The sequence below is a fragment of the Pan paniscus genome, chromosome 8, assembly GCF_029289425.2.
Source record: "Pan paniscus chromosome 8, NHGRI_mPanPan1-v2.0_pri, whole genome shotgun sequence".
Classification (NCBI taxonomy): Eukaryota; Metazoa; Chordata; class Mammalia; order Primates; family Hominidae; genus Pan; species Pan paniscus.
Window position 1 is genome coordinate 37,303,984 of NC_073257.2, and position 15,107 is coordinate 37,319,090.

General features: G+C 37.3%; 1 protein-coding gene across 6 annotated transcripts in view; it reads right to left on the reverse strand.

Moving 5' to 3' along the window:
* ARHGAP21 (Rho GTPase activating protein 21) overlaps nt 1-15,107 on the reverse strand; it is a 135,242-nt gene that overhangs the window by 18,299 nt on the left and 101,836 nt on the right. For all 6 annotated transcript variants that reach the window (XM_034930126.4, XM_034930125.3, XM_063607295.1 and 3 more), the window contains 4 exons: nt 5,786-5,944; nt 5,540-5,642; nt 2,343-2,379; nt 33-158 (listed from right to left, as the gene is read on the reverse strand). In XM_034930126.4, the coding sequence (XP_034786017.1) occupies nt 33-158; nt 2,343-2,379; nt 5,540-5,642; nt 5,786-5,944 (425 nt within the window). The remainder of the gene's footprint in view (nt 1-32; nt 159-2,342; nt 2,380-5,539; nt 5,643-5,785; nt 5,945-15,107) is intronic.

The window sequence follows — 15,107 nt, forward strand, 5'->3', positions numbered from 1 at the left end:
TGACACTCAGGGTGGCTTAGAAAACACACTACCTTGCCCTTATCGGTGACAAGGGGTCGGAAATGGAGCCACCCTTCCTTGGCAGCATCACTGAAGACCTCTGAGGAAGAATCTTTTCTGGACCCAGAGTCTTCTGATGACTTCTGGCTGTCTGCGATCTATAGAAAAGACCAAGAAAACAGTAAAATGTCAGCATTTTCCTTTATAAATACTTGCACATGGAAACTGCTTTGTGGAAAACTTTATTTAATGTTTCAAGTGAAGGGCTATTTTTGAAAAATCCTAACTTTATCTTTTTAAAAATTTCTAGTCTCATTTAAAAAAATGTGAATTATCATTTTTTAACCATTAAAAATAACAAATGACGTAATTTTCCTGTTCTTATTAGTTCACATTTTAGTGAAAAATGAGAAAATGATCCGTTTGTGATTTCTGTTATTTGAAGAATGAAAACGGCAAGATGCAATAACGAATGGCTGAGAAGCAGCTAGAAACTGGTGATGAGGTGGCAGGGCTTCTCTGAAGAAATAATATTTTGTTGAAATTTGGAGGAAAAATAAGGAGCCAGCCATAAAAGGTCAGAGGGAAGAGAGTTTGATGAGAATGTACAGCTACTGACTGTATATCATCATTATCACTTTAAATGTTCGCTGATTAATGTGATCAATAAACAGCTAATTCTAGATCATTAAGGGTCTTTTAGGCCATGGTAGGAAGTGTGAAAGAAGCATTAAGTGATGAATCGGGGGAGTAACTGATCACCCAGTTCAAAGCTCACTCTGAGTACTCTGTCAAGAGTGGATTCTAAAGGGACACGCGTGAAAAGAGCTGTGACTATAGGAATCCAGGTGAAAGATGACGGCAGCGGGAAGATTCAGGGTAGTCTGGAATTGATATGGGGGAAAGTGAAAAAGAAGAAACAAGGCTAGTTCTGAAATACTTGGCTTCATCAAGAAGGTGCATGGAAGTGAACTTAAGGAGATGGGGAAAACTAAGGGATAAGGAGGTCTGGGGGTAACTGGGGTCTAATCATCACGTAAACCTTGAGTTGCTGATTAAACATCCAAGTGACGGCAGCTGACACGAGCTGCAGTTCAGGAAGGAGGTCAAGGATAGCCATGTAAACTTTGGGAGACCTCTGCATAAGATCACTGAGGAAATCAGGGTAGATAAAGAAGGGTCAGAACAACTCTAGGCATTCCAACATTTAAATATCAGGTGGAGCAAAAGAGCCTGCAGAGGGGATGGAGAAGTAGTCTTTCAGTTAGAAGGAAGAGCAAGAAAGTGTGGCAAGATGGAAGCCAGCAGAAGAAAGTGTTCAAGGAAGGGAGCCAGAAATTGTGTTGAATACCAGCGAGGGCTCTAGGAAGTTAAAAACCAAGGTTAACCATTAGTTTTGGAACCTGAATGTCAGTGTTGTTCTGATGTGTGTGGGCTGAGAAGAAGTAGAAACTATAGTTTTTTCAAGGGGTTCTGCTGTGAAAAGGAGTAGTGAATAAAGCAGGATGTGGATTCCAGGAAGGTTTCTATTTTAATGCAGGAAATAGAACATGGGCGCAGACAACAGTGAGTGAATGAGTCACTAGAAAAATGGTGACTGTGCAGAAGGGCACCGAGGAAGTGAGAGGCAAGAGAATCCAAAGAAGTGTGGGGGTTGGTTTTTAATAGGATAATGGTACAAGCACAGCAATATTTACGGTAAGAATAAGGAAGGCAGCAAGTGTGGGTATAAAGGCAGGGGACTGGCTGGGGATGGTGGCTCACACCTGTAATCCCAGCACTTTGGGAGGCCAAGGCGGGCAGATCACCTGAGGTCAGGAGTTCGAGACCAGCCTGGCCAACATGGCAAAACCCCATCTCTACTAAAAATACAAAAATTAGCCAGGCATGGCAGGCGCCTGTAATCTCAAGCTACTTGGGAGGCTGAGGCAGGAGAATCGCTTGAACCCGGGAGGTGGAGGTTGAAAAAGGCAGGAAACTGGTATTTTTGGAGATGATAAATAAGGAAATTCCTGTCTAATAGTTTCTATGTTTTCAGGGAAGTACGAGGGGAGGGAGAAGAAAGAGAACAGGGGTGGGGTGGGGGGTGTTGGAGGGAAGCCACAAAATAATTTCCAGGATAGAAAAGCATACAACAAAATACAAAAAGGACTGCTGGGCAGTTAGGACTGCTGGGCCTTGAACTGATAAAGTCAGAAAAATCAGCACAATGTGTATCAAAAGTATTACATACTTACAGAATAAAAGATTATAATATTTAAATATTAAATGTCTACTGGGTAAAAGAAGTACTTCTCTATGAAGAGATAAACTAAGGTAAGTAGAAACACTCTAATACCAACCTTGATTCCCTTCAGACTAGATACGTGCTTAAAGGACCTGTTGGGGAAAAAATATATAAATATTTTCAATTAGTGCAAAAAAAATCTTAAAGATGTAAGAATAATTTGAATATTACAATTACTCTTTCAATAATAATCTGACATTTCATCATTATCATGTTAAATGTCCACTATTCAATGGAAGAGAAAAAAAGCTAATTTTATAAAAAATGTTCCACCTAATAATTAAAACTTTCTTAATTGATCTGGTAAATTAAAATTGTTTCTGCTTGAAGTGTGGGATTTTCTTTTTTTTATCAAAGAAAAAGCTACTCAGGCTGAACACTGGGTTTTATGTTATTAGTTAACTGTAGCTGCAATGCTATATTAAGGATTTCCATGATGTTAATTATGATCAGTAAGCAGTTGCCATTAGCAGCCAGCTTCAGGGAGATGCTCCCTGTCATCTCCACTCATCCTGCTGGTGGATACCCTGAACTGGAAATGTGGCAGGGAGGGCACAGTTACAGACAGTCCTGGCCCTTCACTCTTTTACTCTAACCACATTATGACTGCTTTCAAAAAGAAGGACAACTGTTGCCACTGAACAGGCTTAGAGCTTCAGGAGACAGGTTCATGTTAAAGTAAAGTAATCGAAAATAATTTAACTTTTATTAAGGGACAATAAACTTTTTTTAAACTCAAAATTCATTTAAGAAACTTAGAGTTTTAAGATGTTACTAAAGGTGTCACTGTTTTCTCCTCTCAGAAACCTCCCCCTCAAACAACAATGTAATCAGAAACAGATATGCAAACTCAATCTTCAACCATATCAGAAGACACTGTAACTCTGAACTATACCATACAAAGAAGGGTGGCTAACTGCAGTGAAGTAAACAATGGATACAGGAAGAAAGAACAGGGCACCGATCACTTGCAGATCTCAAAACTGCACTACATTGATTTCTGAGAGATTGAAACCAACCATCCCTTGTTTGGAACAATGGAAAATAGTGTGCTGAAGCTGGTGACAGGAGCCTCATTTGTTACCATGGAGTATCAGAGGAGAATGAGGAAACATACAGTCCTGCCATCTTTGCAGGAAACAGTGTGTAGTTGGTGTAGGGTGCGGTAGACTCTGAAATAATGGCAGTTTTTGATACCTTATAATGAGGAAGAAATAAAGGCTAAAATAGCTCACAAATCCAACCCTGTATCTTGAGGAAAATTCCTGCTACCCTGGAAGCAAGCCCTGCTAGACTCACACAAACCTCCCTCAAGTAGCTGCTCCAGAAAGAACTACTTTTATTGGAATATAAAGAATAACCAAATGGAAGCCTCAGAGGACTGTATGCAAAGATAACAAAAAAGACAAATAGTTCTTTAACATAAGGTTCAGTATCATAAAGATGTGAGTATTCCCCAAGTTAATTTATAAATTAATCATTGTATCAATGAAAATGTACATAAGAATTCAAGAACTAGAAAATCTGATTTTAAGGTTCAAATACTAAAATAAAAATAGCCAGGAGAATTCTGAAAAAACATAAAATAATAGCCTTACCAGGTAAGACAGACATTATAAAACTACCGTAATTAATAGAACCTCGTGTACATTAATACACAGATAAATCAACTGAATAGAATAGAGCCCCACAATAAAATTAAATACATATGACTTAGTATATAATAAAGATGATGTATCATCGGTGGGAAAAGGATGACATTCAACAGGTACTTTTGGGACAATAGAGATATTAGAAAATGTAAAGTTGTCTCTTTATCTAATTTGAATAAATTAATTCCAGATGAGTCAAAGTTGTAAGTTTACAAAAAAATAAAAAGTAAACATAAATTTTGTTATAATTCTGGAGTAGTGACAGAATTTTTTGATACAATATGACTCAAAATTCAAAGTCCACAAATATTTCCTAAATTTAGCCACAGAAAAAATTTTAAATATTTTTGCATGGTTTAAAAAAAATGAAAAATATTGAATTAGGAAAGACTTGCAACACATCACAGAAAAATGTTAGCTTTCTTTATATAAAAAGGACGCAGAAGTCAGAAGAATCCATAGAAAATAGTCAAAAAATATAAAAAATCAGTTCACAGAAAAATATAAATATCTTAAATATACGAAATGGTGTTCAACTGCTAAGTGTCAAATTAAAACTGCAATATGCCATTATAATAATTAAAAATATATGTATCAAACAATACACTGTGTTAGAGTGTAACAGCAGAGGCTTTTCTATATTGTTGGTGGGAATGTGGTTTGGTATAATTTTTATGGACAGCAATTAACAATAGATATTAAAATTAAAAATATGGCAGGCCGAGGTGGGTGGATCACCTGAGATCAGGAGTTTGAGACCAGCCTGACCAACATGGTGAAACCTGGTCTCTACTAAAATACAAACTTAGGTGGTGCATGTCTGTAATCCCAGCTACTTGGGAGGCTGACGCAGGAGAATCGCTTGAACCCGGGAGGTGGAGGTTGCAGTGAGCCGAGATCGCACCATTGCACTCCAGCCTGGGCAACAAGAGCAAAATGTCTCAAAAATAAATAAATTTTTAAAATAAATAAAAATACACATACCCTTTGATGTAAGAATCCTGTTTTCAATTATATTTATTCACACATGTGCTAACTGAAGTATGTATAATATAGTCAATGAAGTATTTGTGATAGCATAAGATTTGATCAATATAAATGTCTATTAATATAGAGTATTGGTTAAGTATATTACGGTATAAACTATTCAATGGAAAATTTAAAAATCATGAAACAGCATGGGCCAGGACTATATGCATTTAAGGATCTCTAAGATCAGTGTCTATACCATGTGTCATTTGTTTGTAAAAATAATTAGAATACAATACACACACATATATGCATATTTAGGTAGTGTACATATGATTTTATGTATAGAATAGCTCTAGAATTACACAAAAGAAAACAGTAACATATTATGTCTGAATAGTACTGAATGGCTGCAGTTTCTAGGATGAGAGTATTTAACATATTTTTCTACCATGTTTGTGTGTTACTGATTTTTAAAATTCAATGTTACCATTAACAACTTTATTTATTTGCATTTCTAATGTCAAAGTTAGAAAACATAGGACATCATTAAATTCTGAACTTATGTGTCAAGGTCATGCTGAACACCCACCCACATACAAATATTTAAAATAATACACCTGAGACTTACAATTTTGCATCTTCTCTGTAATCATCCAGACCCTCATCATATGATTTTGATCTTTCTGTCTTTGAGTTGGGCTGAGCATCCAGGCTAGGAGGGCCAACAGATTCTGTAATTAATTAAAATCCAATATTTAGACATTCACAAGTGGTTCCCAGATTCTTTTAACGGTGGAAACATCAGTTTATCATACTATTCTAAGTGGAAAACAGAGCATGAGATACGGTTTACAAAACCACCCTTTAGACGTACCGTGGTCATGTGAGAGCTGACGGCGAATTAATGGAGCTGAAGTTGTGAGGCTAGGAGGAACTGTTGCTATGGAGGGGACCTGAGAGGTAGAGGCTGATATAACAGCAGAAGCAGGGATATGTGCAATATCATGATCAATGCTAGGGCTAGTTGGTTCATCTGTAAGAAAAAAGGAAAATCAGAATGTTCAATGACCTAATTGTTATTAATAATAAAACAGTCAATAATTATTAAGGGGGTCAGATAAAGATTTTAACACTTCACCACCAAAGCACATCACTAAATGACCTATTCAGTCTGCTAAAAATTGATTTACAGTTATTACTCTAGTAATTCTAAATAATTCTGAGAATATGGTATAAGAAATTAAATGAGCTGCTCTACCAACCAATTAATGCCTTCACTAACTGATTGTCAAGGTACTAAAGTTTATAGGTACCTCGAACCTAAACCCATCAAACCAGAGCAATAATCATATACCACCCTGAAAGAATTACTTTTCAAATTTTAAATGTACCACAGATTATCACTTCAGGAAATTAAGGTGATTGGCTGAGGCTCAGTTTTCAAAGCATTAATTCCTAAAACCGTATCCCCGCCTCATCCCTACACAAGTGTATCTCAGTTTTTGAAAAGACAAAGTCCAGTCTCTAGCTTCCAAAATAAGTTTCCAGGGCCATTTGCACAAAATTCTTACTCTTATAAAAACATCAGTGATTTAAATTCTAATACTTGAGGCTAAGAAACGTAATTCAATAGGATGCTGGAACGATAATCCTTAAAATTAAATGCCCCAGAATAAAACCTGTTAAAGAATATACTACAATGATAAACCAGGATTTTGATGCCTGGATTTAAAAGGTCCAGCTATTTTAATTTTGACTAAATTCTAAGGATGCTGTACCATATTATCAGGATTTTAATCAAGAGGACTGATAATGTTACAAAAATATGACATTTCCATTTTATGGCCAAAATCAGTAAATTCTAACTGTATTTAGCTTATTTTCTGTTTTTACAACTTTCTTTAAAAGCAGCTCTTTACATTTTAGGAAGAGAAGACATTTTGAAAATTTCTCTATGCACCACTTTTTACTAAGTATATGACAGTTTACTATTATGTCAGTAAGAATGCAGTAATTCTTTTTCCAAAAGCAAGAAGATAACTGAAGTTTTAAAAATTAAATGAGGATAACAATTTAATTTCACTAAAACTTGTAGTATTTAAAACTGATTTTGATATTTAAATTGTACGTTTAACAAAGTTTCTTCAAATGATACATGATATAAAGCAGCCTGGTTTTATAGAGTCTGCTGATCCATAATTCTGTTACAGATTAATGAATACTGATGTGAAGAGGAATACACTGTATTCTTCAAAAAGTATCTGACTCATGCAGTATGAATACATCTTTAATTATACTGGGATAAATCTTTGAGGAGAATGATTTTATGCCTTGCAAAAGTAACGAGAGTGAAATTCAAATTGTGCATGGATTAAGCATTATTGCAAAGCATTAAATACAATTTTCAAATTTTGTGTCCCTGGATTTCCTGATGGTATTCATTCAATCTCTTCCAACTTACTATATTTTGGAGAACATTTCTGAAACACACTGGATTAAAATAATCAGTTTTAGGTATGTCTGCAAAAACAGGTGGGAGGATAGATACTCACCTGTTCTAAAGGAGGACTGAATGGAGAAGGCGTGGGAGAAGAGACTAACATTGGGCTTACTCATTTCAGTATTGTTGCATTCTTTATAATAAATTCCTTTTACTGGTATGTTAAAAGGAGAAAAGGAAAAGCTAAACATACTTTTAAAGTAAACACAATTATATTACCTCACATTTACAGACTATACTAATCCAATTCTTGATTCCCTTTGAAAATATAAAAACTTTTCTACTGGTTTAAAAATACTGTGTTTCGTTAGGAATAATCCAAATTCAAAAACTCTACTTTTCACATACACTTGAATTATTACCAATGTGCATATTATGTAAAAACAAGAATAATTCCAATTTATCTTATTTTCCAATGTAGAAAAATACATATTATTTAGTTGACCAAACGGAAAACAAAAATTTTTCATCTCATATACAAATATATTCAAAAGCATCATGCTGTCACACTTTCAAATGACTTCTAAATTTTTAAATAAAATATTCTGTTAGATGAAAATCAATCATCTTTATCCTAGGCATATCACATACTACATTAAGACATTAAATAATGCATTCAAAACATATTTATGAACTACTGGGGTTACAGATTTGTTATTAAGTGGCATAAACATTCGTGTTAAACTACGTAATCAAAGAACTGACTTAAGAAATGAGGTCTTGGACAGGCGTGGTGCCCACGCCTGTGATCTCAGCACTTTGGGAGGCCAAGACGGGTGGATCACCTGAGGTCAGGAGTTCGAGACCAGCCTGGCCAACATGGCAAAACCCTGTCTCTACCAAAAATACAAAAATTAGCTGGGCATGGTGGTGCGCGCCTGTAGTCCCAGCTACTCAGGAAGCTGAGGCAGGAGAATCGCTTGAACTCGGGAGGCGGAGCTGCAGTAAGCTGAGATCATGCCACTGCACTCCAGCCTGGACAACAGAGGACTCTGTCACACAAAAAAGTCTTCATTTACTTTCTTCACTAAAAGACCCAGAGCTCTTTATAATAAAAAGAACGGTGAAGGACACCTAAGTTGCTACACATCAAAATTCAATGTGGCTACTGTTTCTTAACATGTAAAAAAAATACAGGCCTATATATCCAAAAATTTTGCTTTGGAAAACAATGTTTTCCAAAAGTAAATAATCCTCACAGATAAAATCTACTCCATTATTCAATTTGGATTTTTTCCAAATAGAGTATTTCAAATTATGTTTCTATTTATTATTTGTATCTGAATAGGAAACTTTCACTGTTTATTGCTTATCAATTAATATTTTAGAACAACATCTTAAAGATTTCATATTGTGAAAATTCATACATAACTGTTACATAATAATTTTTCAGATATCAAAGCATGAAAGAAGGGAAGCCCTCCTATATGAAGAGTTCTTATAAGTAAGGACCACTAAAATCACAGTGGAAAGAGCGAAACACATGAAAAGACAACTCATGGAAGAAATACAAAAGCCTAATAAAAATGTAAAAAATACTGGTAAAAACCTATTACTGAAATGATCAAATAAAAGCAAGATGAAACAGTGATTTATAACTGTTTTTTCATCTCATAAACTGACAAGTATTTTCACTTTAAGATGTTCTCATCCTATTTGTTCCTCTTCGTGTTCCGCAAGATAACTACAGAGAGTGTCTATGCTTGTCTATCCCAGAGGTTCAATGGGATTCACAGGAGCGGCTGGCCCTCCTGTGGGCGGGCATGATCTAGGCCTGACCAACCATAGGGCCGATCCCTCTCAATCCACAGAGACTGGCCAAGGGGCGAGAACCACGCAGTCAGGGCCCCTTATATTAATAGTATCTCTAGGATTCAATACATGGACAGTGAGAAAACTATGGACTTTCTCTTCTTATCCTTGGAGAACAAAAACTGTAGAAATCAGTAAACTGTTGAGTTGTCACCAACGGCCACCTTTTCTACTATGTGGAGAAAAAGAATCTGAGAATGAAGAAAGCAAAACGAAAAAAGACTCACAGGCCAGGCGCGGTGGCTCATGCCTGTAATCCTAGCACTTTGGGAGGCCAAGGTGGGAGGATCACTTGAAGTCAGGAGTTCGAGACCAGCCTGGCCAACATGGTGAAGCTCCATCTCTACTAAAAATACAAAAATTAGCTGGGCATGGTGGCACACACTGGTAATCCCAGCTACTCAGGAGGTTGAGGCAGGAGAATCGCTTGAACCTGGGAGGTGGAGGCTGCAGTGAAGGGAGATTGTGCCACTGCCCGACTCCAGCCTGGGCAACAGAGCGAGACTCTATGTCAAAAAAGAAAAAAGAAGGAAAAAAAAAGGAAAAAGGAAAAAGAAAAACTCACTCTTGATGTCATTACTTGGGTATTTGGATCCAGGCATGCATGGAACCAGGTCTACCACAGAAGTTCTTCCCTGTGAGCTAACATTACTTCTTGGCATGAGCTAATTTGAAATAATTGCCCTGTCCCTGTAACCAAGAGAATTATGATGAACATAAATGTGGAGGGCAATGCATTTCCAGCACCCTGACAAATGTGCATGTCTTCTCATAATACCCAATGTCCACTGTTACAGGTTAGGGCACAGAGCAAAAAAAAAAAGTCCCTTCTAAGGTGAGCTGAGTTATGAGGCACATTTCTCACAGCTGACCATAATTATAAAGCAGCATATAATTAATGTACTTTATATTTTATGATTATAGTTGACAATAATTTTATGTAACTCAGTGAAATTATCAGAATTTTCAGCATAGACCATGGCAGAATAATCAGTTCCCTGACATAATTCTGCTTTTTATTTCACCTCTGCTACAAAGTAGTATTCCTACCCCCTCCCCAAATTACAGCATAATAATTGAAGGAATATTAACACTATTACTTATTTCAATGACAGAGTAAACTATATATTGCAAAAAGAGGGGTAAATTTGTATAAGTTGAAAGAAATGGCAACTAACCTAAAATTATATATGTGGTTCCAAAACAGCAACAGCATGTATATATCTTTTTACCAAAATATGGAAATTGAATAAGCTGTTTCTGTTCCAACTCCTACCAGAAGGGACATACCTCAAGCAAAATACGCTTAAAATCTTGATTTTTCCTCATCCTTAGGGAAAAGGAGAGGACATATTGCTAATGGATTCTGTGTCTTAAAAATAAATTCAGGCCAGGTGCAGTGGCTCACGCCTGTAATCCCAGCACTTTGGGAGGCCGAGGCGGGCGGATCACGAGGTCAGGAGATCAAGACCATCCTGGTTAATACGGTGAAACCCCGTCTCTACTAAAAATACAAAAAATTAGCCAGGTGTGGTGGCGGACGCCTGTAGTCCCAGCTACTCGGGAGGCTGAGGCAGGAGAATGGCATGAACCCAGGAGGCAGAGCTTGCAGTGAGCCGAGATCAAGCTGCTGCACTCCAGCCTGGGCGACAGAGCAAGACTCTGTTTCAAAAATAAATAAATAAATAAATAAATAAATTCAAATGTGACAAATATCCTTTCTTTTTATTTGCCTTCTGAGATATACACTCAATTTAAATCAAAGGAGGTGAACGGCCAAAGTTAAATGATCTTATTAATAGTCAAGCATAAGCTCCTTCTTTCAAGTAACAATGTATTAATCTTTGGCAATGCCACTTTTTTTTTTTAATCAGAGTTAAGCCCAATGAAATAAAGACATCCTAAAAAATTGAACTCCCTAGGCAAATTTAAATTAGCCCCATTAATACCAATTACTGAACATCAGGTACAAGAGCTTGCTGGAGCAACTCCATTTACATCATATTTAAAAGGCCTAGAGAAAGAATGTTTAAAAATGATGCTAATATATTCACATGGCCTTCTCATCTTTGACCCAGCAACAGACCTTGAGTAGGCTCACTAAACATTTTTCACTAATTATAAATAAAAATTTTGAAGCAATAAGTCCTGTTTTATATGAACTGGTGATGGGTGCCCATCACCTAGTTCAAATATTCCCAATTTTTACAATAATTAAGCTAATTATCGTAACTGGAATTCAATTTTCTAATTAAGACCAAGTTTCTTTAATGGTCAGTTCTGTGAACATGGATTTAAATTAACATTCAGCTTCTTCAAAGTCATCTGGAGATTTGGTTATCTTAATAACCAAAAGGTCAATGCTGTATCTCCCTATTAGATAGAAATGGTTTTACAGTGGTTAGGAAGGGGAGAGTATTTTGAATAAATTCCCCATTCATGTTTGCCATGGCAAGATGGCAGTCAGTGCTGACGATGAGGGAGTGGAGTTGTAAATCCAAGAAGAACTACTGTGAAGTAGGTATTTGAAAGGGAGGTGACAAAATCAGAGCAAAAGCAGGGATGTGCACAATATCATGGTCAGCTCATCTACAAGAAAGCATGCACCAGGTCAGCACAGCAAGGGCTCTAATTTTACAAAGGGCAAGTGGAAGGATCACTTCTAGATTTGCCACGGTTAACAGGTTACAATTACTTGGCTGAATTTTTGCAGTCCCATAGATCAAACAAGTTAACTAAACTCTTAAGATCTGGGGGTGAGGGTGTGTGTCCATGGGCCGGTGTACAAGCGTGTGTGTATGAAAAATGATCCAGCTTGCCAGCTGATATGCTGTAACAATTTCAACAAATTCAACATTTACTTAGAAATTTAATAAATATCAGCTCACCAATTTCACTAATCTATCTTGAAAATTATTAATTCTCAATTCTAGTACACAGAAAAGCAGCAAGGGAGTAGAAATGTGGATGACTGAGTAGGGAGGTCAAGAGACCTGGTGTGTTCGATTTTGCAAAAGCCACTTAACTTTTCTGGATATTACATTCACTACCTATAAAATAAAGAAGTTGGACTTGGGTAGTGAGAAGGGCCAATTCTAGTTCAAAAGGCCTACAATTACAAATCCACTAAAGGGGTGGAATTATCTATTTAATTTATGTAAACATATAAAACATTTTTAGGTTTTTATAAACCAGGCATTTGTTCGGGGGCTTTTGAGATTTGGGTCTATTTTCAACATTAAAGGAACTAGGTGAAAAGGCTCCAAAGTCTACTTTAGTGAAACAATTTCATAGTTTATAAGAGCTAGGTTTTGGGAGGGCACAGTGGCTCACGCCTGTAATTCCAGCACTTTGGGAGGTTGAGGCAGGTGGATCAGGAGTTCGAGACCAGCTTGGCCAACATGGTGAAACCCCATTTCTACTAAAAATACAAAAACTAGCCGGGTGTGGTGGCACACGCCTGTAATCCCACCTACTTGGGAGACTGAGGTGGGATAATTGCTTGAACCTGGAAGGCAGAGGTTGCAGTGAGCCAAGATCATGCCACTGCACTCCAGGCTGGGTAACAGAGTGAGACTCTATCTCAAAAAAAAAAAAAAAAAAAAAAAAGGCGGCTAGGTTTTAAAAAAACCTATTTCCCTAAATAAATAAGCATAGCAATCTATAAAGTGTGCTACAAAGAAATTTAAAGTGTTTCAGAATAAAAGTTAATGTGGCCAGGTGCGGTGGCTCATACCTGTAATCCCAGCACTTTGGGAGGCTGAGGGGGACGGATCACCTGAGGTCAGGAGTTTGTGAGATCAGTCTGGCTAACATGGTGAAACCCCGTTTCTACTAAAAATACAAAAAATTAGCTGGGCATGGTGGCGCACACCTGTAATCCCAGCTACTCGGGAGGCTGAGGCAGGAGAATCACTTGAACCCGGGAGGCAGAGGTTGCAGTGAGCTGAGATCGTGTCATTGCACTCCAGTTTAGGCAAAGAAAGTGAAATTCCGTCTCAAAAACAAACAAAAAAAACTAATGCTACTATCAAAGAAAAGATAAAAGAGCATCTAAAATTATTTACTGGTGGAACATTTTTGTTAACAAACTCAACACTTCTAAACCATCTGGATATGGCAGTGCCGTTAAGGCTATGACCATCAAATTCAATTTAGCTTAGGCTAACCCTCACTGAGCACATATACAGCCAACGTTGGGGTAAGAGGGAGGAGGAGAAGTCTTAGAGATATGACAAAAGCATGGGGAAAAGATGCCAATTCAAACTTGGGTGATCTGAGCTAATAATAGTCAGCATAAAACTTAGAATGATTTTTCAAGCTAAGATTTAAAAAAGTAAAATCCAAGATTTAAATTTTTGCTCATTTTGAGGCACTGTCCAAAGAATATGAAATTTGGAGCCAACAGGCAATCGGCTCTGTCAGTTCTGAGAGCTTCAGCAAAGTACTTAACTTTCCTTATCCATAAAACGGGTTATTAATTCTGCCATAAATTCCCCACTGGGTTATGGTAAGGACTGGTACATTATAAAGTATGTGGTAGATTATAAAGCACTGCAGAAGTTTTTGTTATTTTATTATTTTATTTTATTTTTTGAGTGGAGTCTCACTATTCTGTCGCCCAGGCTGGAGTGCAGTGGTACGATCTCAGCTATTTGCAACTCCGCTTCCCAGGTTCAAGCAATTCTCCTGCCTCTGCCTCCCAAGTAGCTGGGCTCACAGGCACCCCACCACGCCCAGCTAATATTTTTGTATTTTTTTTAGTAGAGATGGAGTTTCACTGTGTTGGCCAGGCTGGTCTTGAACTCCCAACCTCAAGTGACCTGACCGCCTCAGCCTCCCAAAGTGCTGGGATTACGGGCGCAAGCCACTGCACCCGGACTATTTTATTATTTTTTAAATTACCTCACATCGTTACTCAAATAGTGGAAGCAAAAATCTCTAAGCTTAAGTACCAATGGCATCATATTTTTGGGAAAAGCCGATATATGAAAAAGACATATAAAGATGATAAGAAAATGATTTCTCTTTATAAAAGATGTAAGATGATAAAGTATATGATTCCTCTTTATAAACAGACTATTTGCTAAGATTCAGCCTGAATTAGTATTAAAGAAGGGCTGGGTGCTCATTGCATCGTCCTGTGATACCACCACTGGCACTGAGCCCAGAGCTCCCAAAGGGAGAAACTGGGTATAGGGAATGGTCACCTCTTCCCTTTGGGTAAATTTCAGGGAGCTAAGTTCCCCTGTATGGACAATGTAATCCAGCTATATCTTACCAAATCTAACACTTCTAAATCATCTTGATATGGCAGTGCCAATAAGGCTGTGACTGTCAAATTCAATTTAACTTAGGGCTAACCCTCACTGAGCACACACGCAGCCAATGTTGGGGTAAGATGGAGGAGGAGGAGTCTTAGAGATATGACAAAAGCATGGAGAAAGAAAGTTAAGATGAAACCCTGGGTGTAGGTAACAGTCATAGCATTTTTGTATTACTGGTAATGAGTGGTATAAATTAGAGAAATGTAGGAAGTCAGGATTTTAGAACACACTGTAATATCTGCTATTCACCGTGAGATTACTCATGAACAGCTCACATTGTTGAGGTTTGTGTTTACTTATAAAAGAAGTTGAAATTTATTTTCAGGACTTACTATGCAGCTTTATAAAGTGGGGGGTGGGAACAGTAAACAAAATACTGTTAATGAGTAATATTCCAAATTTAAAAACAAAATGTATTCATTTTGTTTTGTATGCCTGTATGCCTCCTGCAACCTTAGTATATAGCAGGGGTCCTCCACTCCTGCGCTGCAGACTGGTACTGGTCCATGGCCGGTTAGGAACTGGGCCGCACAGCAGAAGGTGAGCAGCGGGGGAAG